This window comes from Tachypleus tridentatus, chromosome 3, assembly GCF_004210375.1.
Source record: "Tachypleus tridentatus isolate NWPU-2018 chromosome 3, ASM421037v1, whole genome shotgun sequence".
Taxonomy (NCBI): Eukaryota; Metazoa; Arthropoda; class Merostomata; order Xiphosura; family Limulidae; genus Tachypleus; species Tachypleus tridentatus.
In genome coordinates this window covers 96,692,570-96,715,574 of record NC_134827.1, presented here as the reverse complement: position 1 = coordinate 96,715,574, position 23,005 = coordinate 96,692,570, and the positions used below count along the sequence as shown (strand labels likewise).

Here is a 23,005-nt window from a genome sequence, read left to right as displayed (position 1 = left end):
GAGGGCTTTAACTTCTTGGCCATGCTGAGCCTGTTTGATCTTCCTCTTGTCAGAAGTACTAAATTAGGAATGGCTTCACATGCACAAATACTGTTTATTATTTTAAAATAATAAAATAATATTTCGTTGAATTTTATAATAATACATTTATGAATATGTTTATTCATGAGTAATTATAAAAATATATACTTATTGCCTTATAAAAGTCTACATATATATATACTTTTTTTAAATACATTAATAGATGGCGTTAAACATTTTGCTAAACTTAAAAAGTTTTCATGGCGAAAAGTGACAAACTGATCTTATTGTCTTGTTGTTATTACTCGTTGTTATTCAGGCATATTAATTAAAGGAAGCTATTAAGTGTTTTGTACAATGGCTGGTAGTTACTATTTTGTTATTGTTGGCCATTACGATAATCCACTCTTTGAAATGGAATTCATTCCACCAAGTAAATCGGATACGAAAGTAAGTTAAGGATGTTACTTTAAAAAAATGAAGTAAAACATAGGATGATTAAGTTATACGTTGAATGTGAGTTCGCACCTGAACTTCGTTACTGTTATTAATTTCTTATTGATATTACAGACACCAGAATGAAACATTGTATTTTAATTAGTAATACTAAAGCTTGAATAGATGCGTTTTCGGTTTTTACAGTACTTTCTGTTTGACTTGTTTTTTGGTGTGTTTTTTAACGGTTATCGAGATAATTACATTAAAGGAAAGTCATTGGTGTCACTGCAGTTGTTTCATTTTCAGATTGCGCGTGCATTGTGTCTGTAGAATATATATTTCAACAAAATAAGTAGTTTCATGTTACTTTTTGTGACGCTTTCTATCATACATATATTGTCAATGAACTAAAGAATCTTATTTCAAACGTAAATAAATTTTGGGTCATTGAAATTGCTTATTCACCACACAGCATTTTTTGTATATCTATAGATGAGCTTTCACTTATAAGGAATCAAAGTGAGCAGTCCAGTTTCTTTGCCTTTTTCTGTTTAATTTAAAGCAAAATAAAGTTTGACAACATAAAGGATAATGATGCTTAAGATGAACATTATTTATATCAGAAGGGACACGGGTAAATATTTAATAATTCCATAGACTCCACCTTTAATATCTAAAGCCAAAATAAAAAGAACTACAACAATCCTAAATAAATAACTAAATTACATTTATTACATTAATGATAATTTAACCAAAACTAAAACACATGGAAAGATTTATATTATTCATGGTTGGAGAATTCTGTTTCGTATGGAGAGCTTCTTTAAATTAGTGATTCAAGCAATACCAGTTTCTTGTACTTTCCATTTTTTCATATTGGGAACAAAACAGATTAATTTAAGGCTCAAGTTGAAATAGAAAAGTACAATATAATCATAATTATAAAAACTTTGTTATATTTGAGGAATAATGATAACAGGAGTTACTATTAATTCCAGGATATAAGATTCTCAAATGATAGGTTTTTTTTGTAAAAGGGGAATCTTTTTGTGAGGTATAAACTGTATCTTGTTGAGAGAGAAGACATGAAAATTGGTAGAAAAGAGTTTGAATTTATACAGATTACAATCAAGGGTTTCAAAATTAGGATGCTGTCAATCCCTGTCTAATCTTATAAATGTTGATAAAATCTTATTTTCTCAAGATAAAATAAAAAATTATAAACTGTCCCCATAAGGTAACCCCTTCATGCTCAGAGTTTTCCAAGCAGGTTTCCTCTGAACAATTTCTAATAAGTCTATTTCTGCTCTTAAATAAGGAGAACAAAAGCATGCATAGTATTTCAAGTAAGGCTTAATTAATGATTCTTATAGAGAAATAATTACATCCTTTGACTTGCAATCAGTATTTCTATAAATATACCATAAAGTTTTATTAACTTTACTACAATTAAGAGAAAATTGGTTTGATGACTTGATTGACTTACCCATAATATGCAAAGAATTATTTCTTTAATGCAATGGCTAGATACCCAGCAGCCTGGAATGGTCTTTCAAATATGAAATACCTGGCAGTTCAAACATTTGAATGTTAATGATCTACCATCATTTCTTGCATGGCTTAGAGAATGAGTAACAGCAAATTAGAGGACTGATTCATTTTTAGGGTCAGTGAAATGATCTGAATAAAACATTTGCCATTGAGAAATAAATATTGATTGCAGTTGTTTTGTATTGATTGGTATTTGTGCTTATTTGCCACAAGCTACTAGAAATAATCCTGAAAATAATAGCTGTCTAGAAATACATAGCTTCCAACATTATATAATTTATAGTATATAATCTGTCATATAATTTTTTTAAAATTATAATTAATTACTGTTGTTATTATTGGCGTTATAGCTCATGAATATTCAAATTTTTTGGACTTCTGAATATTTAGTATTTGAAGGATAATTTCTGTCTGCCAGATGATTAGCCATTGAGTGGGTTTTCACATGTATTACATTTCTGATCCAAAGTATGATAACCAAATTGCATTATTTTGTACTGACTATAATTTGAGGTCATTTGCCAAATATTTTTCTATCTAACCAATTCATTCAGCTCATTCTGTGATACCTCAACATCCTCAATACATATAGAATTCCTCAACAGTTTAATGGTATCACTATGAAATTAGTTAACTAAGTATAATAATTTAAATAATAAAAAAACAAATGTTCAAACACTGACCATGGTTTGACTGAACTCCATTAATAAGAACATTTTACTTTTTCCTGTCTGACTACCAAATTAACTAATCTTTCTCAAACCCTCAGCAGTGTGACTTTATTAGCTATTTTTTCTTATGGTGCTTTACCAAAAACTTAATGAAAATATAAGTGCACAAAGTTCACACATTTTTTGTTGTCTGTGTAACAAATAACATCCTCAGAAGAAGCAAGTGTTTGTAATTTCAGGGTGATTTTCTTTCAGTATATCATACTTCCCTAAACAATTTTGTAAAGCTTGATGTATCACACATTAGACTTTTTCCTACTATGGAAGTGAGAGTAACTTTTCTTTCCAACTCGTAAAAGTAGAAGTGATATTAACGACTGTCCTGTTCTTGGGCACCTGTCTATTGAACCTACCAATACGAAAAGAGAGATAAGCTTGCATATCTTATATTTGACCTGTTTTAAATATGCAGAGTAATCCTTGTGCTTCATCTGTTTCTGATCTCTCTGCCTTTGTTCTTACTACCAGAGGATTAATACCTACAGATTATAGGTCACTTCCAATATTTCTCTTATAATTAATATTTACTACTGTTGATCTTTACAGTTGCCTACTTAGAACAAACTACAAAAATCAACTTGGTAATGAATATATCTATATTAATATACTTATGTATAAAGATTAGAATACATTGTTGTTGTTTTTTGAGTTAGATACCCTTGTTGCTAAGAATAATTTGGGCTGTAATAAAAATAGTGTTTTGCAAAGTTTGACCAGTGTACAGGGTGGCCCGTAAATCCATACCCATCCATATGTTATTATAAACAACGTTATAATACTAATGATGAGTTGAAGGCAGCTGTTACCACAGCATTTGAAACAATAACCTCTGCTATGTTGAGGAAAATGTCTCACAGAACATGGCGTCGCGTAATATTATGCAGCGAGAATGAGGGACAGCACACAGATACACTGGATACATAAGATATATGGATGAGTAGGGATGTACGGGCCACTCTATAAAAGAGTTAGGCTACTCCTAACTGTGTACACTAAGCTAAAAATACAAAATAATCTCTGTAATAAAAGTAAAACAACAACAAATGTTATGTTTAGATCTTTTAGAAATTCTAACCAATACTGTTAATGAAAGTAACTTAAACTAGGTCATGGCCTAGGAAGATCGAAACATTGTTCTCTGCTTTATTAGTAAAAGCATTAATACCCGTACCAGCTGTCCTAAGATACTTTTTTACTACAAGTGGGTTTCTCATCATCACAAAACAGAAAAGTAAATCATACTTAAGTAATGCAGAAATATCAGATGTTAGCCTCAAGTAAAGTAATAGATTTAACGTGTATTAAACAACGAACACCATTAGAACTATATGTAACAAACTATCTTTCTACAATCCTCTTTTTAAAATGTCTTGAAAAATTAGATACCATTAAACAGCTGTGAAAATGTTTGGTATATTTGCCAATTCTTGAAAACTATGAAGTAGGACATTTTCTGTGAGGTGCAATCCATAAAGAATTTCATTCAATTTAGTCCACTTTTTTATCCTTCCTTATCACACTTGGTCACATGGATGGCTCCGAACCAAAGTAAATAAACACTTCAACAACAGTTCGTAGTAACACAGTAAGAGAAAGTTGGCAACCCTAGACTGTTCAGGGTAAAGAATTTTACTACTGTCTTTTTACAGTAAGAGAAAGTTGGCAACCCTAGACTGTTCAGAGAAAAGAATTTTACTACTGTCTTTTTACAATAAGAGAAACTTGGCAACCCTAGACTGTTCAGGGTAGATAATTTTACTACTGTCTTTTTATAGTAAGAGAAAGTTGGCAACCCTAGACTCTTCAGGGTAAAGAATTTTACTACTGTCTTTTTACAATAAGAGAAAGTTGGCAACCCTAGACTGTTCAGGGTAAAGAATTTTACTACTGTCTTTTTACAATAAGAGAAAGTTGGCAACCCTAGACTGTTCAGGGTAAAGAATTTTACTACTGTCTTTTTACAGTAAGAGAAAGTTGGCAACCCTAGACTGTTCAGGGTAAAGAATGTTACTACTGTCTTTTTACAATAAGAGAAAGTTGGCAACCCTAGACTATTCAGGGTAGAGAATTTTACTACTGTCTTTTTACAGTAAGAGAAAGTTGGCAATTCTAGACTATTCAGGGTAAAGAATGTTACTACTGTCTTTTTACAATAAGAGAAAGTTGGCAACCCTAGACTATTCAAGGTAGAGAATTTTACTACTGTCTTTTTACAGTAAGAGAAAGTTAGCAACCCTAGACTGTTCAGGGTAAAGAATTTTACTAATATCTTATCTTGTAAAACTTCATCTTTTGCAAGGCCATCATTAACATCTGTCTCTTATTATACAATTTTTCTAATCAGGTTGGCTACAATATTTCCCAGTTGGATCTATCCAACTGTTCAGACAGGATTCAGCTCTTCACTTACTCAAAGGCTTCTCCACTCCACTTTTAGCTTTCAGACTGGGAGTCATTCATATGGAAATTATATAGTGGCTGTTGTGGTCATAATAATATCTGGCAAAAGATAAACACAAAAAATTGACTTTCAGTGATATACATTTGAACAGTACAACTTTTATATTTGTTGCAAAAAGGTCATTGTTAGAAAATGAGTTCTATATGCAGTTTGTGTCAAGATTTTGTGGAACATGCATTGTTTTGTTTTCAGTACTGGTCTGTATGCAGTGGAAGAAAGTTGGTAAATCATGTTTACCAGTTGCAAGTAGAAGGTGTGATGTTTGTATGAATTGCAAATGTTGTGAATGCAGTCAGAGTAGATGTCATTTAAAACCTTCAGAATCTGACCAAAAAAAAAAGGTAAAAAAAAACTGTAAAGTAGAAGGAATTGTGAGAACAATGTTATTGATCATTCAGTGTTTGACAGACTTGGACAAAACTCATCAAACCTCAGCTGAAGAAAATTATTAAAAAAATGTCCATTGCACATTCAGAATCAAAGTTGTGTAAAAATAGCATTAGAAAGCAATGGGCTTAAAATTTGCAATAAAAAGGCATGATAAATGCAGATGCTTTTTTTTTCATGTTCCTCTTAATTTGTCCATTAAAGGTGTTCCATGCAGGTTCAAAAGATGAGTAAAAATCAATCTTTTGTCTCCCACAAATCCCTGCTCAAGATATCTTTCATTCAATGCCAGAAATTTAGAGGAATGTGGAAAAACTTTGCAGTTTACATAATTTTTATCACAAATTAATGCCTTACCAGCTTTCAGCATTTAAATCATAACTTTTAAAACATTTATTGATGTTTCTGTTGAAAGCATAGTGTCTCAGATGTCATGGAAATGTTGAAAAACTGTTTTTACAGTGCAAATCAATTCAAAATTGAAGAGATCTGAGCAAAAATATTTTTTGCTTTTGGGAAGAATTGATTAAGTACTGAAACAGTTTCAAGGTTTTAGTTAGTGTTTTTGAAGCAGGAAATCTAACCTTAAACTTATGCAAAGAGAAATTGGACTATTCATTGTAATTAAATTTCTCTTGTTCAACTTGCCACCAAATCATAATTTCTTTATGATTAGCTAACAATTTTAGGGTTAAAAAGTCTATGAGTTTCAAATAATTTGTAATTTACAGAGTAATTCCTGTTATACATTTTTTTTTTCTTGTTTAACTGAGTTACGATAATTTCAATTACATCAGTCTTCCATTTCAACTCAATCTTGAACTTATCCATTTTTTGCCCTTGAGAGCCTTATGGGACTGCCCTCTTTACTGTAATTTGTCCTCTTGATATTTTCTAATGCCTTTTTTAAGGAAGCTGGATGTTGTAGATCATGGAAGTAACTTGTTTTTGGAGCCACATCAAAGCTGGTAGATACTTAGCTCTCCCTCTTTACACACTTGAGAACTCCCTTTACACAAGACCTTTAGGTCATACAGGGGCTTTCTTATGAACTTTTCTTGTATTTTTACACACAACTTCCTCTTTCTATCCCACAACCCCCAGATCTTTTGCATATTCAATAATACCTTCTTCCCAGTTGGATGATATGCAAATGGTCAGTTGTGTAGCTTTGCAGTCAGACATTCATATGATAATCTTCCTTATACCAGTATAGGTAAGCATCTTAAAGCATATATATTAAAGCATAAAAGGAATCTTTTCAACATAGTTATGGAAGGGCTTGGACTTTATGGTTTTTGAGAAGTGGAGTTTCATTTTATCAAAGTTCTTTCTTGTCTTCCTGTGCAAGAGATTCTGTCTCTTTTGAAGACTCTCGCTTCTCTTGGGTTCACTGTCCTTTTTTTAGTTATTTTCAATGGACTGTAGCTACATATTGGAATATGTTCAGAGAACCACTATTTTTTGGAAAATTTTTAGTCCCTTGTGCATCTGACAATGAGATTTATATGTTAATATCCTTGAGCTAACCTCTACCTAAATATCATGTGCTTAATATGAACTTCATTAGTACATGATGACATCCTTGTGCAATGATAATCCTCCATCAGCAGGAGAACAACACTATCCTTTTGCAATATGCCCCCCTCAGCACTTGCATTTAAAATAATGTCATTCTTTTCTCCAGTATTGTCTTGAATGGATGTGTTTTTTAAAGTTATTATGTTAGATTTATGACAGGTAATGAAACTTAAATTTTGAACAAGTTGATCTGGGTTCTTTTATTGCTAAAGAAAAACAGTATTCTCTCTTCTTGCTTACCCATTATTAAATTTTGAGTGGCAGTAACTTCTACTTTGTTCTGTGATGGTGATGATGCTACTAATAGGGAGCACATCTGTTAAGGATGTGACAGCAGTTGTTCAGTGTGTAGTGAATTCCCTCAAGCACAATGGACTTCTTCCTCCCATCTACTAGCTGACATTATTTTTTCTTAATTTGAACATGACGATGACTCGATGATTTTGACTTGCTGTTTCTATTACTAGAATTTGTTTTATTTAGTGCCATAAATCTTCAACATTCTGATCTCTTTCTTTTGACATGATTCTACTGGTTTGTTCTTGGCTTTCCCTTTCTACAGTATCTTTCATTTTCTCTCATTCTTTACTACATGAAGCCAATGCTCAAGCTAACTTTGTCTCCCAGCTTTGCTTGATATTAGGTTTTGTGCAGACTCATTTGTTAAAGAACTGCAGACCCATATCATATGCTTCATATTCCTAACATACTTAACTTTTTGTCCTGACTTACAGCTGCTTTACATTTCCTTTCCTTGATTCCCAATTCCTATACCTGCTCTGGAGCAGACTCCTAAACTTCTATTCCACTTTTAGTGTCCAATTGTAATCCCTTTATCTCTTTCTTACCACCATCTTAAATTACCTGTTCTCCTTTCACATTATTTCCAAAGCATTTCATCCTGACTTGATGGCAAATCAAGGGAATTGCCTCTCATGGCAAGACCAGAATTCAACCCACAGAGTGGTTGGTTCTTCTATCCTCAGTTTTCTTTGTTTCTTGGGTTTGCTCTGAATTGAGCCTGGCACACTTTTCAAATCCAAACTTTTACTCTTGTGGTCCTCAGTTCATCCTCTGGTTCTAGTAACCAATGCTCTCAGCTAGGACTGGTCTATTCATTTTTGTATTCCTATTCTCTTTTTCTCTTCTTCATTTGGATACACAAAGCTTGTTGTTGGGTCCCATTATAATGGTATAAAATGAACATGCTGCTCCAATCAGGGTTCAACAACAAAAACAATTTATTCAACAATGACAACACTTAGAAATAAATGCAACACTTACCAAAACACAGTTAATAAACACGTCTAAGCAGGACTTCACACTAATGTTACTGAACAGTATATCATAAATATTAATAATATCAATATTATTTTAATTAAACTATGTAACAAAATGTTTACTTTTTCTTGTTCCTGGGCAGAAAATGTTATTTCACAATTGCTTACTCCTAAAGTAAATGGAAAAAGACCTATTTTTTCTCTTCAAACTTTGCTTTTGTGACCTGAGTAATTAAATTTCCAAATTTACACATTTTCCAGAACAATCCAAGTAGATTTAGTTGAGTAGCTAATAGAGAATTTTCTCAAACTTATGAGAATTTTCAAGAACTTTTAGGACTTTTTCTCGAGTTTTCCACGGTAATATATATATAGGGGCTCACCACTTCAGTTTAGTTCTAGTTGCCTAAGTGAACATAGAGAACTATCTGATTTTATCAAAGGTGGCATCAAGAAGCTGCAAGCATTCACCAGACACATTCTGCTATGTATGTGGCCAATTTATAAAGACAAGAGTGAAAAAGTACTCTGTGACAGCATCTGCTAAAATGTATGAACCTACAAGGTATATTTCGGCATGCCTGTTGGAGATCAAGACAAACCCTGGACGCCTCATTTTGCCTGTGAGCACTGCCAAAAACTTTAGAAGGTAAGATGGACAATTTTTGTTTGCTTGAATAGTAATATTTTATACTATAAAAATTTTAGACCTTTTAAAATTTACATATCTCTTTTTCAATTTCCAATAGTGTAAAAAAATATCACATATAAAATAGTTTACATGAACCTCTTATACATTAGTTGTGGATGAAATAAATTTATTCTTCATAACAACAATTTTATTTTGCTCTTTTACAGGATGGTACAGAGGGGAAAAGAGAGCCATGAAGTTCTCTATTCCAAAAATTTGGTGTGAACCCACTGACCACTCAAGCAATTCCTACTTCCGCATGGTTGACCCTTCCAAACATCGGACTGGCAAGAATGCATCTGCTATCACGTATCCAGACCTTCCATCATCCATCACCCCAGTGCCACACTGCCCTGAGCTCCATGTACTCACTCTGCCAGAGAGAAAGTAGCCATCCTCAGAAGAAGAGGTAGATGTTAAAGATCCAGATTACAATTTCAGATGTGGAGCTGGTGAGAGAAACCAACCAAAGAGACCTCAATGACTTGATCAGACATCTTGGTCAAACAAAGTCAAATGCCGAACTTTTGACATCTAGGCTCAAGGAATGGGATTTGTTAGATGAAAGTGTGCAAGCCACAAGTCAGAGGAAGTGTCACTGACATTTTTCAAGCTTTTTCACTCATCAAAATGGACTCTACTTCTGCCACAATGTATCCGGTTTGTGCGAGGCAATTGGAATTGTCTGTAATTTGAATGAATGATGGTTCTTCATTGATAGCTCATCCAAAAGCCTCAAAGCTGTTCTGCTCCATAATGAGAATAAGTATTCATCTCTTCCCCTGTCTCGTTCGGTGCACCTCAAAGAAGAATGCAACAGCATCAAGACCTTGTTAAAAGCCTTGAAGTATGATGAGTATGGCTGAGAGGTTGTCGGAGACTTCAAAATGGTGGCATTCCTGATGGGTCTCTAAGGAGGCTTTACCAAGTTTCCCTGTTATCTTTGCCTTTGAGACAGCAGGGACACTGCAGCGCACTACAACAGGAAGCACTGGCCACAATGATCGAGTTCTCTGTGGGAGGCACGATGTGAAGAGCAGACCTCCAGAAAGTGTTGTTCCTACAATTGCACATAAAATTGTATCTTATGAAACAATTTATCACGGCTCTTGATAAGGAGTCTGCAGCCTTCAAGAACCTTTGAAACTTCTTCCCTAAGCTGTATGAGGCAAAGGTCGAAGCTGGTGTCTTTGTTGGACCACAAATAAAGATCCTGGAATGCACAGAATTCTCCAAGAAGCTCAGTAGGAAGGAAAAAAAGCTTGGGGCTGCTTTGTCGCAGTGGCTTCTTGGTCAGTCACAAGGCTGAAAATTATGTGGAACTGGTTGAGGCTCTGGTGAAGAACTACAGCAAAATGGGCTGCAGGATGTCCGTGAAAGTCCATATCCTTGATGCTCATCTTGATAAATTTAAGGAGAACATGGGAGCATACTTAGAGGAGCAAGGCAAGTGCTTCACCAAGATATACTGGACTTTGAATGCCGCAACTAAGAAGCATGTAATGAAAACATGATGGGAGACTATATTTGGGAGCTGATACACGAAAGTGATTTACATTAGAGTCACAAATCTGGAAAAAACTACTCACTTCTAAACATTTTTGTATAACTTTAGTATAAATACATGTTTTCTTGATTCATATGTTGTTTTATTCATACCTTGTGTAAATGAAAGCATGCAAATTTACCCATTTTTACATAGAAAATTGGTTAATTTCTAAATTTCATTATCCAGGTCACAAAAGTAAAGTTTGAAGGGAATAATGGTCATTTTCTGTAATTTTACAACATAAGCAATTAAGAAATAACACATACTATCCAGGAACAAAAATTGTGTTACATAGTGTTATGGAATCAGGAAAAAGAATCAGAAAGGAAAAGAACCTAATTTTCTCCATCAAAAAATAAATACAATATTCAAAAAAACATCTTTCTATATCAATAACAATATAGAGTAATAAACAGCAGTTATTCACTAATGGTCTCATGACTCTTTGTTTCATTTATTTAAGCTCCTGGCAGGATATTTATTCACAGAGTAGGCCACAAGAATACAACTCATGTGATTATAAACTTACAAAAACTTATTCTATATTAATGGTAACTGTACATCACTGCTAGCGAAGCTGGTGTCAGTTTCATCATACGTAGATATTTCCTTCATGTACTAATGATTAGCTAAAAGGTTAGTGTTTTAATAAACTAAAAATTTATAGATAAACTAAATGACTTAAAGAATAATAAATGAACATTAAGCAAAGCCATAACAAAAAAATCTTTCTCTATCTCATACTGTTGGGAATGCCTCTTTGACCTGCACAACCCTGGTTTCCTCTGCTTCACCAATTGGCATCGAGTGTCCAGATCCAGATTTTTCTTTGCCATTTTCACCTTTTCTCTTATTTCAACCTCACATGTCCATTTTTCATCCAAGGATGTTATATCTTCATCTTTATGTATGGGATTTGTCCTCTCCATCCATCTGCAAGACTGGACGTTCAGATTGTGTAACCCTCTGATCCCATTCCTGTTATCCTTTGTTCCTCTATCAGCAAAAATGGTGAGTTTTTCAGTTTTGGTTTTTTTACCACTCCCTTCATCTAGGCTGTCTTACTGTGACTCACCTTTTGGCCTTTTTCACATTTGTTTAACCATAGCTGTTTATTGGGCAGCTTTTATCGACCACATTTCACTTTCCCGTTACCATCAGATGTTTTCTTCTCCTGTTCTCTTCACTTTGTTCTGATCCTTCTTTCTTCACGAAGCCCCTTAACTGAATTTCATGTATGACTGGGACCTTAATGTGGTCTCACACAATCTCACATGTGCCCCATTTGAGTTTTTGGTTTCTTTTTTCTCACAGCATCTTTCTCCACATCAGTCCTTCTACCATTTTGTCTTGGGATTCTATCTGTCAGTACTTGGGTAGCTAAGTAGCTTTTTTGAAGCAAAATGTATTTCAAATATCTCTTTCCAGAACCTCCCACTCTTCTTCCTTACTTCTGTTGTTTTTGTTCTTTTATGTCACCAATAATAAGCTTTTGTTAAGGCATAACATCTCGTGGGTTTACTGCTGGCTGCATCACAGACTGGCACAGGAACAGTATACCTTAAAATGTGTAAGGATTGTTCAATTCTTGGTACATGTGCAGTAATGTGTTTGACAGGGCTATAAGGTAATACCTATTAGTTCTGAGAAGAGGTGTGTTTCTATAAGATATACATTCAGTTAAGGAAAATGATAACACTGTCCTATAGTATTTTTGCTTGTGGTGATAAATATGCTGGTTATAAGTATAGTGCACTAGATAATTGTTTTGTTTCTAGTTTTATAGAAACTATATAACAATTTATAAGTTCTAGACTTGATAATACTTTTAAATATTTTGTTTCAGAAAGAAGACCATAGACATCTTAGCCAGTTTATTGTTCATGCTGCTTTAGATCTACTTGATGAACACATGTGGGCTACTAGCAGTATGTATTTAAAGGTGGTAGACAAATTCAATGAATGGTTTGTTTCTGCTTTTGTCACAGCAAGCAATATCCTTGGAATTTTTAACAAACTGTTTATTAGTAGTAAACATAGAAATAACAGTATGAACTAAGGCATCAGAAGTTTGTTTTTTTTATTCCTTTTTTCATTTAGGTTTGTAATAATTTTGTACAATAAAAGTCTGTAATTTACTATGAGTATATTTTTAAGTGAAAACATTATACGTTAAATAGCATTTTAGAAACTACTCGAGATGCTAAAAATGGAAATCTTGCTGAAAGTTATTTAGAAAATGTTGTCTATCTTTTTGTTTGCAGATTTTTAAAACTTCAGGTAACGTATTAAATAGGCCCGGCATGGCCAGGTGGTTAAGGCACTTAACTTGTAACCCAAGAGTCACGGGTTTGAATCCTCGTCACACCAAATATGCTCACCCTTTCAGCTGTGGGGGCATAATAATGTAATGGTAAATCCCACTATTTGTTGGTTAGAGAGTAGGCCAAGAGTTGGTGATGGGTGGTGATGACTAGTTGCCTTCCCTCTGGTCTTACATTGCTCAATTAGAGACAGCTTGTGCAGATAGCCCTCGAGTAGCTTTGCACAAAATTCAAAACAAACTTATTAAATAAATTTGGTGCCAAATATATATTTTAAAAATAAAAGCAAAATTGAGTAGTAAAAAGTGTATAGCATATATTCACAATTGTTATGATGTGAATATCTTTTCCAAGCTAGCAAAGCATGATTTTAATTAATTTTTAACACTACATTCTTCATCTAGTCCCTTACTTAGTGATTTTCAAGAATTAGAAAAGGTTATAAAAAATTGTATTTCAACCATACTGTGTTTAACATATCCATTGCTGATGGCATGGTTCCCTCCATCAAGAGGTCATCAGGTATGCTGGAACACAGCATACACAGTAGTGGGTAGAACACTATTTATGTAGCTGTTTGGAAAGATGTTTACACCATAATAATTGATGTTGTAATAAATGGATTTTTATACATATATGTATTGTTTGGATCAATACTGTTTGAGATGTCCAGTCTTGTCTGTTGAGCTCTATATTCAGTTATATGTGTTGTCAGCAGTGGATGTGGCAATATTATTTCAAACATACAATGTACTGAATTGTTTAAATCTTTCATACATAATTTACACAAATAATAAGTTGTATGTTATGTGAAACCACTTAAAAAACATTTTAGGATCACAGAGTAGACATGCAGGCTAAATCCAATGAACTTTAATAGTTAAGAACCTCCTCTCCATCTTTCCCTAAAATCAACCAAAAAAAATGTTTAAGTATAATTTGTAAAACGTTTTTTATGTATTTCCCAATCTGTATACTAAAAGTTCTTTGTTAACAAGCTTCTCTGTGAGACAGAATTTAATAAGATGTAAATGAGAGCAAAAACATTATAATATGGTACTTCCAATCACATGTATAGCTGTTCTCTTTCAGTGTTGCCTTCTTTTCACAAGAAATTATTTAGCTGCCATAAGCCTGGAGTTCCCATGTACCCAGTTATTAACATAGTTCATGGTGTATTGCCTGTGGGTCATCATGTGACAGCCCTCCACTAATAGGAATGCAACACACCCTACCAACACATGCAACATCCTATGTTCAATTCTACCAAACTATCATTTCTCGTTAGGTAGTGATGGTTTTCAGTTGTGCTATCTTCACGTGTTTATTTAATTTTTTTTGCAAAGTAGTAATTTAATATAATTATTATTTTGCTACAGTCTGTTTTCTGTAGTATTTTTGACACAATAACTTGCCTTTTTTTTTCTATCATTTTTAATTCTTCACCTTTTGCGATGAATTCTGAAGTTTGCATCACAACTTCTCATATTTTTCCACCTACTTCTAGTACCTTTACATAGGTTTCAGGTTTCATTAGGAGTTTTGCAGCTCTCATTCTTCAGGAGATAGATTGTTATATAAGTTGACCTTCCTCTCCAATAATGTTCAACTTCCTCCTGAATCTTCCAAATCTGTTTGTGACCAGGATGATTTTGACAGCCTTTTCAGGTATGATTTCTCAGATGTATTCTGTTTTATTCATTCTCCAGATTTAATACTATATTATTTCTTTCTTAGAGTACCTTGTTTTCCCTCCTTCTCCTGACACCAGAGTTCTTGCTGAGCACTTCGTTTCTCATTTGAGGTTTTGTGATATCATGCCTTGTCCTTTATAGTCTTTTAATCATTGTTCTTTAGCTTATCATCAGGATGATCAACTCTTTCTTGACTCCCCACAGGTGGAGTTGCTTTTGCCTTTGTGTTGGAAGACTTAACATTCTTTCTGTATATCCCACACACAGAGTTGTCCTGCCTTTGTCTTACAGTTTAAACCTACAGTTTACCTACAGTATTAGACCACCACACACCTCCTTTCTGAGGCACTCTACCAATCCTCTGAGGTGCTATCTGGGGTTACCTTTTCCTCATTACTACTATGTTGTTAGGATAGTCTGATTCAACCCTATCTCTTCACACATGGTTTCTTTGGTGTTTGGATTTTATTGGGAGGGATGCTTTCTTGTCAAGGGTCAATCTACTTTTCACTTGTCTATACAACTTATGGATGGCTCCTTTTCTCCCTCAGTTTGTTTCTGCAGATATTCCTGAATGATGTGTGGAGTCTGTAAGAAAACATGACTCTTTCATTTATGACTGTTTGTATTATTCCAATCCCATATCTTCTCCTGTTACTGTTTCTGCCCTTAACTAGTTGCTACCATTGGGGTTTGATAATTCATCATGTTTTTTTATGTCAGATTCATCGTCACCAACAGTTTGGTGATTGTCCAATATAATTCAGTCTAGATGGAGTGCATTTGGCTGATTTTATTCCTCTGTGGCAAGAATTCACTACTGATCATTTGGTGATCCAAGTTGGTCTAGATGGAGTGGATTTGGCTGAATTTATTTTTGAATTCACTATGATCATTTGGTGACTTTTCATTCGTTTTCTTTCCATGCCCCATTGTTTCCTGTACCAATATCCTTCATGTTACAATATTTTATCTTGGGATCCTGCTACCACTCAGCATCTGTCTGAGGCTGTCTGACTCTTCTATTACAGAGAACTATCAAACCTGTATTAAACCTTCCCCAGGTTTCTACTCCAGGCTTTTCTTAGTTCATAAGAAAACCAGAAACTTGCATTCTGTGATCAACCTGTCCTGCTGCAACCACTTTTTTGGATCTTCTTCACTTTACCATGGAGTTCTTTCTAGCACTGTAATGGGCTTTTTATACAGGACTGTGGATGACCAAGGTGGATGTTCTTGAATGCTTATCTCCATATTTCTCTTTCTAACCAGTCCAATCATTCTCTTCAGTTTGTTCAACATGAAGATTCTGCATCAATTTTGTGTCTTGCATTTCAGGCTTGTTTCAATACCTTATGTCTTTTGTCAAATAATCAAAGCCTTTGCCCAATTTCTACATGTTTGTGGGTTGTGTTTACTGGTTCTGTTAGCTCATTCCAAACTGGAATCTTCACATAACTCACACACATATCTGCTACTGACAGAAGCAGCTGATGTTGGTTGGATTCTCACATTGGAGAAGTCTTATCTTTACTTATCCAATTGGGTGTATTTTTAAACACCCACCTCAATCAGACCCAGTCTGTTCCATTTTATCTCTGATGGAACTTTCAGTTCTCTATACCCTTGCTCTCTTTCTATTTGCAAGGTTCTATTACTTTTGGGGACTTGGGTTTCTCTGGAATCGCTTATCTCTTGGGTCAGGCACATATGCATTCTCTTCAATGGACTTTGCATGAACAATGGAAACTTGCTTAGGATCTCTTGGACTCAGTAACTTCCTTCCTTCTTTCCTTTTAGATGATTTACATTCATGATTGAACAAGGATAACATGGACTGTTTCCTCCATCTCATAAAGATTTGCATCTATTCACAAATGCTTCTCTCCACAGTTGGGGAGCATGGGTCAATCACAAGGATGCTTCCAGACAATGGTCTCTGTCTGAAAGGTCTTACCATATCAACATGTTGGAGTTTCTGGTGATACAACGTGCTTTAGACAGTTTTCTTCTTATTGTATGAAACTGACTCATCATGATCCATTTGGACAGTTCTATCATATCAATTATCAAGGGGACACCCATTTCCATTCTCTTTGTGGTCAAATATTAGAACTCCTTTGTTGTGGTGAATATGCTGTGGATGTTGACCTTGCAATTTGTGATCTAGGTCCTTTCAATATCAGGGTGGAGGTGGATAACCTTTTCAGACCAGACAAGACTTAACACACAGAGTGGTCACTTGACCCTTAGATTTTCCAGTGGCTATTCAACCGGTGAGGTACTACTCCTCTTGTAGATGCTTTTACCACTTTCATCAACACAGTTACCTCCTTTTTGGTTTCCTGTTACTCATCCTCTGGCAGAATCTTTGAATTCTCTAAGTCAAGACTGGACCAGTTCCCTTTACATTTATCATCTTCCTAGGGTGATTTTGGTCATCCATGCCACTTTGTTTCAAGTCCTTCTTATTACACCTTAATGGCTAGCACAACCTTGGTTTCCCATTTCATTCAGCTCCATACTACCCCTCCTATACCCCTTCCTCTCACTCCATCAACATCAATTCCAGTCGTTCCTACCCTCTTACATCATGTCTGGCATATATCAGGTCCTTAACAAGGAGATCCAGATTGTTTAGATGTGTTGCTTTCTTTTTAGCATGATGTAGTTACCTTTCCTCCCTTGAGGTTAATTAACATTAACAGAACACCTCCCACCATTGTTGGTCTTTGAGTCTGAGTTTTTCCCCTTCCAAGCCCACAGTTCCTCCTCTTACAGATTTTCTTATCTGCCTGTGTGATCATGGGGCTTCTGTTTTTTCCATAGCTGGGTTTTAAGCAACCTTATCCAACACCTCTATAGTTTTCTTCCTGGTAACATTTGGTGTATTCCTCTCTTTCCATCTCTTTTTTTTTTTTTATTGTGTTCCTTGTAAATCCATAGACCTCTTCATCAGATGGTTCTTTTGGATTGGAATGTCAATATTTTTCTTCACTGACTTTGTTTGAACCTTTGTCCTTATGTTTCTTATTTCACTTATCCCTTTAGACTTATTTCCTACTCATTTTAGCTTGGATGTATCATTGGTCTTATAACTTTATCAGTGATTCAGTTACATTATACCATTACACATATGTTCTCCTTTATCTGCATTGATCTTCCCTCCCAAAAATTTTGATAACTTGGAAGGGCATTCTTCCTTCTCACCAATTCCATTTTCATCGATATCTCTACTTTATTCCCACTGTGATTTGTGGATAGACTTCTTACTCCCATATGTGCTCTTTATTCTCACATTGTTCACATGGTTTCCCACTGTGGTTTCCATTCTCATCTTTCATCCTCTCATAACAATCTTTCTCATTCTACCATTACAAGTTGAGTTCAGGAACTGGTTAGATTTACATATTCCTCCCTGTCTCCTTCCCAGAATTTGTTCTAGGTGTCCTTGCACCAAATTAAGCACCTTACCTTTTCCCTAGCATCTCATATTCATTGTCTATTGGTGGAAATTCTTCAATCAGGTATGTGGACCACAACTCAAATTTATTTTCCACCATCTTCACTGAGTGGCTGTTTATTTTCATTGTCAGGTTATTATCTTCTGCCTATCGCCATCCTACAGTTTGGTGAGGCTGTGACTGGTAATCCTTTCTATAGGTATAAGTTTTCCTGTCAACAATTTGTCCAGTTTAGTTTAGAATCCCACTCCATGATGAATTTTACCTGCCCAGATACACTACTTATTTTTCAAACCTGCACTGTACAGCCAAGATGTTCACCCATGGCCAATAACACACATATACACACTGTTGAGATGGGGTGTTCCATAAGATTACTCATATGTTTCTTCATGGTATATTTGCTTTATAAATATGCTTGTTCCAAACCATTTTAGCCCATGGACTTTCATAGGCAAAACAGAAGGGGATAGCTGTTCATCCTTTTAATTGAATAAATCAGGGGTGGTCTTTTCAAAATAATGATCACCTGGTGCACTGTGTCCTGCATTGAGATTCCTCTGGACCTTTCATTGCTTTTTTCCCCACTATTTTCTAACAGTGTGTGGGAGTCCTTGTCACTTTCCACTTCTGAGCTGTTGGGGCAGTGGACCATAGTGGAATATTCCTGGAGCAGATAGCATTATTCCTCCAATCATGCACTAAAGCTCTATGCAGTGGTTCCCAGAAGTTGATGTTGTGCCTAGCTTTTGTGTAATTCTGCTTGGAAGGTGCAATGGCATACTTATTTTCTAGAGGTAATCCATTTCCCTGTGATGAGGCCCAGAGGTTGACTTTGTGCTTCAACTTCTGTGGCCCTATCTGGGAGATGATGTTGCAAATATTTTACAAAATGAAGTTCCATCTCTGTGCAGTGGGTCACAGAGGTTGATTCTGCACCCACCTTTTTGTGTGGTTGTCTCTGTAGAATAATGTTGCTTTGGAGTAGAACTATCACATTGCAGTTCACACCTCTGATTTGGATCCCTTGTCCTACCATCACCTGGATGTCAGTTCACAGTGAATGGTTTTGAATTAGAGATGGACCAATCAACATACATTCTAACACATTTGCTGGTTGTGATTATTCATCCTAACTTTAATTTTGTAGTCTTAGCTCATATTCTCCATCATCATGTGGTGGACCATGGAGGTTGATGCTGCTCACACATATTTGAAATCCTGTGCTGTCCCATCTAGAGAATGATGTTTCCTGGGGCAAAGGTAGAGCTCCATCTCAGAGAATCCTCCTGCTTGAGATCACTGTGTTCTGTGGGGTTCCAGTCAGATTGGGTTTAATGTTAACTGGCATCCTGGCCATGAATCAGATGTATGGTTCTGGTTGTGGATTTGCACACGTGCCCTGTTTAGCAATTTGGTTTCAAAAGTATATGCTTACATTCTGCTCAACTTGAGGTGAATACAGTATGAACCTTCCTCTTACCATGTGTCAGGTGTTATTCCTAATGCTGCTTGGTTTTGGACTGGAATTGACTGGCCACATTTGGTCCAACATGCTCCAGCCACTGTACACCTTGGTAAACATTCATTTTCATTTTTCTCAAGTTCTTGTCTATGGATGATTCTTCTTCAGTCATTCTTCATCAGGATTCAGATTCAGGTATATTTTGGTTTGAATTCCCACCCACCTGATTTTTCTCTTCCTTTTTGGTTTTGCTTCTCCCACTTTTTGCCCATGTACGGGACACTTATTTCTACACTTGGTGCTGAGTACAAAAGTGGTGTTGTCTCCCATGTTTTCTTTTTCACAGTGTGATCACACTTCATGAGTGTTCTTCGGACACTTCTTATTCTCCTTGTGCCAGTCCCTCTACCTCTTCAATGTGGGATTTTAGCTACACATGTGAGCAGAGGTAAGATACTGTATCAGAAGTTATTATTTTCCTATTCAGAAAATATATTTCTGATAGGTACTTACCTTCTCTCACGTTTCCCACTCTTCCACCCCACTTAAACTGGTGCTTCCTTTATATCTAATCTTGAAGCGATAGTTCAGTAGGAACAAACGTGTTGAAAGGGTTTGTCAAGGAGCTCAAGGTTTATGACATGCAAAAGAAATTTTTGTACATAGATGGCAGAACTGAGTGAGAATAGCTATACATGTAAGACGAGGTAAGTTCCTATTGAAAATATATTTTTCGGTATAAGAAAATAATGTCTGTATTTTTCAAAAGAGTGAAGAAATTAAGAAGAGAACAATGTGTAATAAGGGTCAAAGGTTGCCTGTATTCAATCAACTTGTTCCACCAGTTTGTCACTTAAAGATAGTCAGATTCAAGTTATTTTGTTTTTGATCTACATTCAAAGAGAATACTTTAAAATTTTGTTCTGAACTAAAGCATCTTTACCCTTTTATATGGAGTCAAATTATTGTTAACGTACATTTGGAATAAACAATTCTTACTTTTTACTTTGAGTTTAAAAGCAAGTAATGAGGAAGAACAAATCCAGACGTCATAAGATTTTACTTAAACGTTGCTTATCTAATGAGGTAGCATTTCGTGCTTTATATATATTGACATAAAGAATGCTGAAATGGCAATTGACAAGAATCTCTTGCTATCTTCATTGGAATAGTAAAGTGTAATTACTTATGAGTACCAATCTTCAACCTAGACTTTGGAGATCACAACTTGCAGTACTTTTCAAACAACACCATAACTTTCAAATCCAATTATTAAAAAGGGAAAGTTGGGGGCTGTTTTGTGTGATTTTTTTGTGAAAAAAGATTTAATGTATGATATGTATGCATTGTTTTTTAAGTAATCATTGTATATATATATAACATAGCCTTAATTAGGCCTATTGATTCTAACAAGAGGATGTTATGTTCCTATCATTCTACCAAACATAAATTTTCAATATTTTCTTGGAAAAATAAAACAGAAATGGTGTTTGAGTTATATGAGAATTAAGATTAAATATTTTATTTCAATATTAGTAAAATATCTTTAAAACTATGTTTTGGAATATACCTTATTTTGGCCTTAAAATTGTTAAGAAAATTAATTAGTGTATAAAGATTTAATTATTTCTGTACAACATAAGGCTATGAGAAATACGTAAACTGCTTCTGTTAATGTATCGAGTGAACACGGTATTCCATAGCAGTTTTATTACACAGATACCTTAACCTCACACACAGATGAGATTCCTGATGCTTCATGATGTAAAAAATGATGATGGAATCAAAAACCTTTTTTCAGAGATGTATGAAGTTTATATAAAGGTGAGTGTATTTGCAAGTCAGTAAAAATTAATTTTATAATTCCATAATTTCTCTTCACCTACTTCATGGTTAATAAAATCTGCACAGATGTAGATGATAGAGGTTAACGTGGCTCAGCAGTGGAAACAATGCTGTTTTTGTAGGTCACAGAGCAGAATACATGAACATTTATCATTTGCATCAATATAAGTATCTGGTTTAATGTTTTAGAACTGCAGATATCATATTGATTAATGTAAAGTCACAGGTTTTCAGAGCATTCTGAAACAATACGTTATTTTATGTATATGTAGACACTGTTTACTGTGCCTAAAAGTAATGTTGAAATGGAAAGCACTGCAGGGTAGACCACTTCTCATCATATTTAAGCTTATGTGCCATACAAACAGTACCTTTATATTATATATCATCATTTTCAGGCAAAACCATGATTTGTGTTTCACATGAAATGTACTTCATTAATTGCCACCTTCTACGTAACCAAATCAACGTAACATATAAATACTGCACTTTTAAATATTAAACACAGTTTTCTGGAAAAGATGTGCTATTGTGTTGAAACGAAAAGCTTATTCTGTCAGGAAAATTTGAATTTCTGGATATAACCAGTTTTGCCATGATGTTGACAGTATGTTTTAGAATTAGAAAATTAGAATTAACATCTAATCTATGGTGTTTAACTAACAGTTTTATGATATTACAGATGTATGTTTGATAACACTAGGCACATCCTGCTACAGTGTTTCTAAAATGTTATTTTTTCATTATTAAAAAGTGGTCGTAAACATGGAATATCCTCTTTGGAAAGAATGTGAATGTAAGAATTTGTTTTCTAAGTAAACTCTGTGCCACGTCCACATAACCTTCAGTCTTCAAATGTGTCTTTTACTTCACTCATATTCAAGCTTGCAAGATTTTGCATACATTATTGATATAAATTTCATAAGGAATCATAGCTGAAGAAAGAAATACATGTACAACTATGTGATCCTATATTTGATGCATTTATATTTCATTTAGCATGCAATGAATCCATTTTATGACCACAATACATCCATAAAATCAGCAGCATTTGAAAGAAAAGCCCAGTTTTTTGGAAGAAAGTATCTAACAGGATAGATGGACCCAAAGACTGTTATTTGGGCTCAGCTGTAAAATAAGCAGATATCTGTATAACCATAGCATGTTGTGATGTACATAAAAAACATCTTGTAAGCAAGTGGTAGAAATAAAATAGTTAATATATGCTTGATGTATTAACAGCTCAGTTGTTTTTTTTATCTCTGTGGTAAAACCTCTATCAGAAAACACATGCCATAATAAAATACTTTATAAAACCAAATACTCTGCTATTTTTGCTGGTATCCACAAAAATAATAGAAGTACAATGCATATATACTTATCCCATATGTCGCATTGTTAGTTAACTTTCACCTTGATATACTAAACTTTGTACTGTCAGTTTCGGTTTGCATTTTAGTGAGCAGTCCTGAAGAAATTGTAAAGTGAAACATTGAGCATCTAACTGAATAAAAACATTTTGA

The 23,005-nt window shown here is 34.6% G+C and overlaps 1 protein-coding gene across 1 annotated transcript; it reads left to right on the top strand.

Annotated features, from left to right (window-relative positions):
* The first annotated feature begins 252 nt into the window (after nucleotides 1–252).
* On the top strand, nucleotides 253–22,708 carry Trs20 (trafficking protein particle complex subunit 2). Its single transcript, XM_076495803.1, has 4 exons — nucleotides 253–471; nucleotides 12,537–12,685; nucleotides 21,377–21,461; nucleotides 22,482–22,708. Exons 1-4 carry the CDS (start codon nucleotides 379–381, stop codon nucleotides 22,578–22,580), a joined length of 426 nt encoding a protein of 141 aa, XP_076351918.1. The 5' UTR covers nucleotides 253–378; the 3' UTR covers nucleotides 22,581–22,708.
* Nucleotides 22,709–23,005: the final 297 nt, after the last annotated feature.

Coding starts and splice junctions, on each gene's coding strand:
- Trs20 (XM_076495803.1), top strand. CDS start 379: ATGGCTGGTAGTTACTATTTTGTTATTGTTGGCCATTACGATAATCCA. Junction 472..12,536: donor CAAGTAAATCGGATACGAAA/GTAAGTTAAGGA, acceptor ATTTTGTTTCAG/AAAGAAGACCATAGACATCT. Junction 12,686..21,376: donor GCTTTTGTCACAGCAAGCAA/TATCCTTGGAAT, acceptor ACCTCACACACA/GATGAGATTCCTGATGCTTC.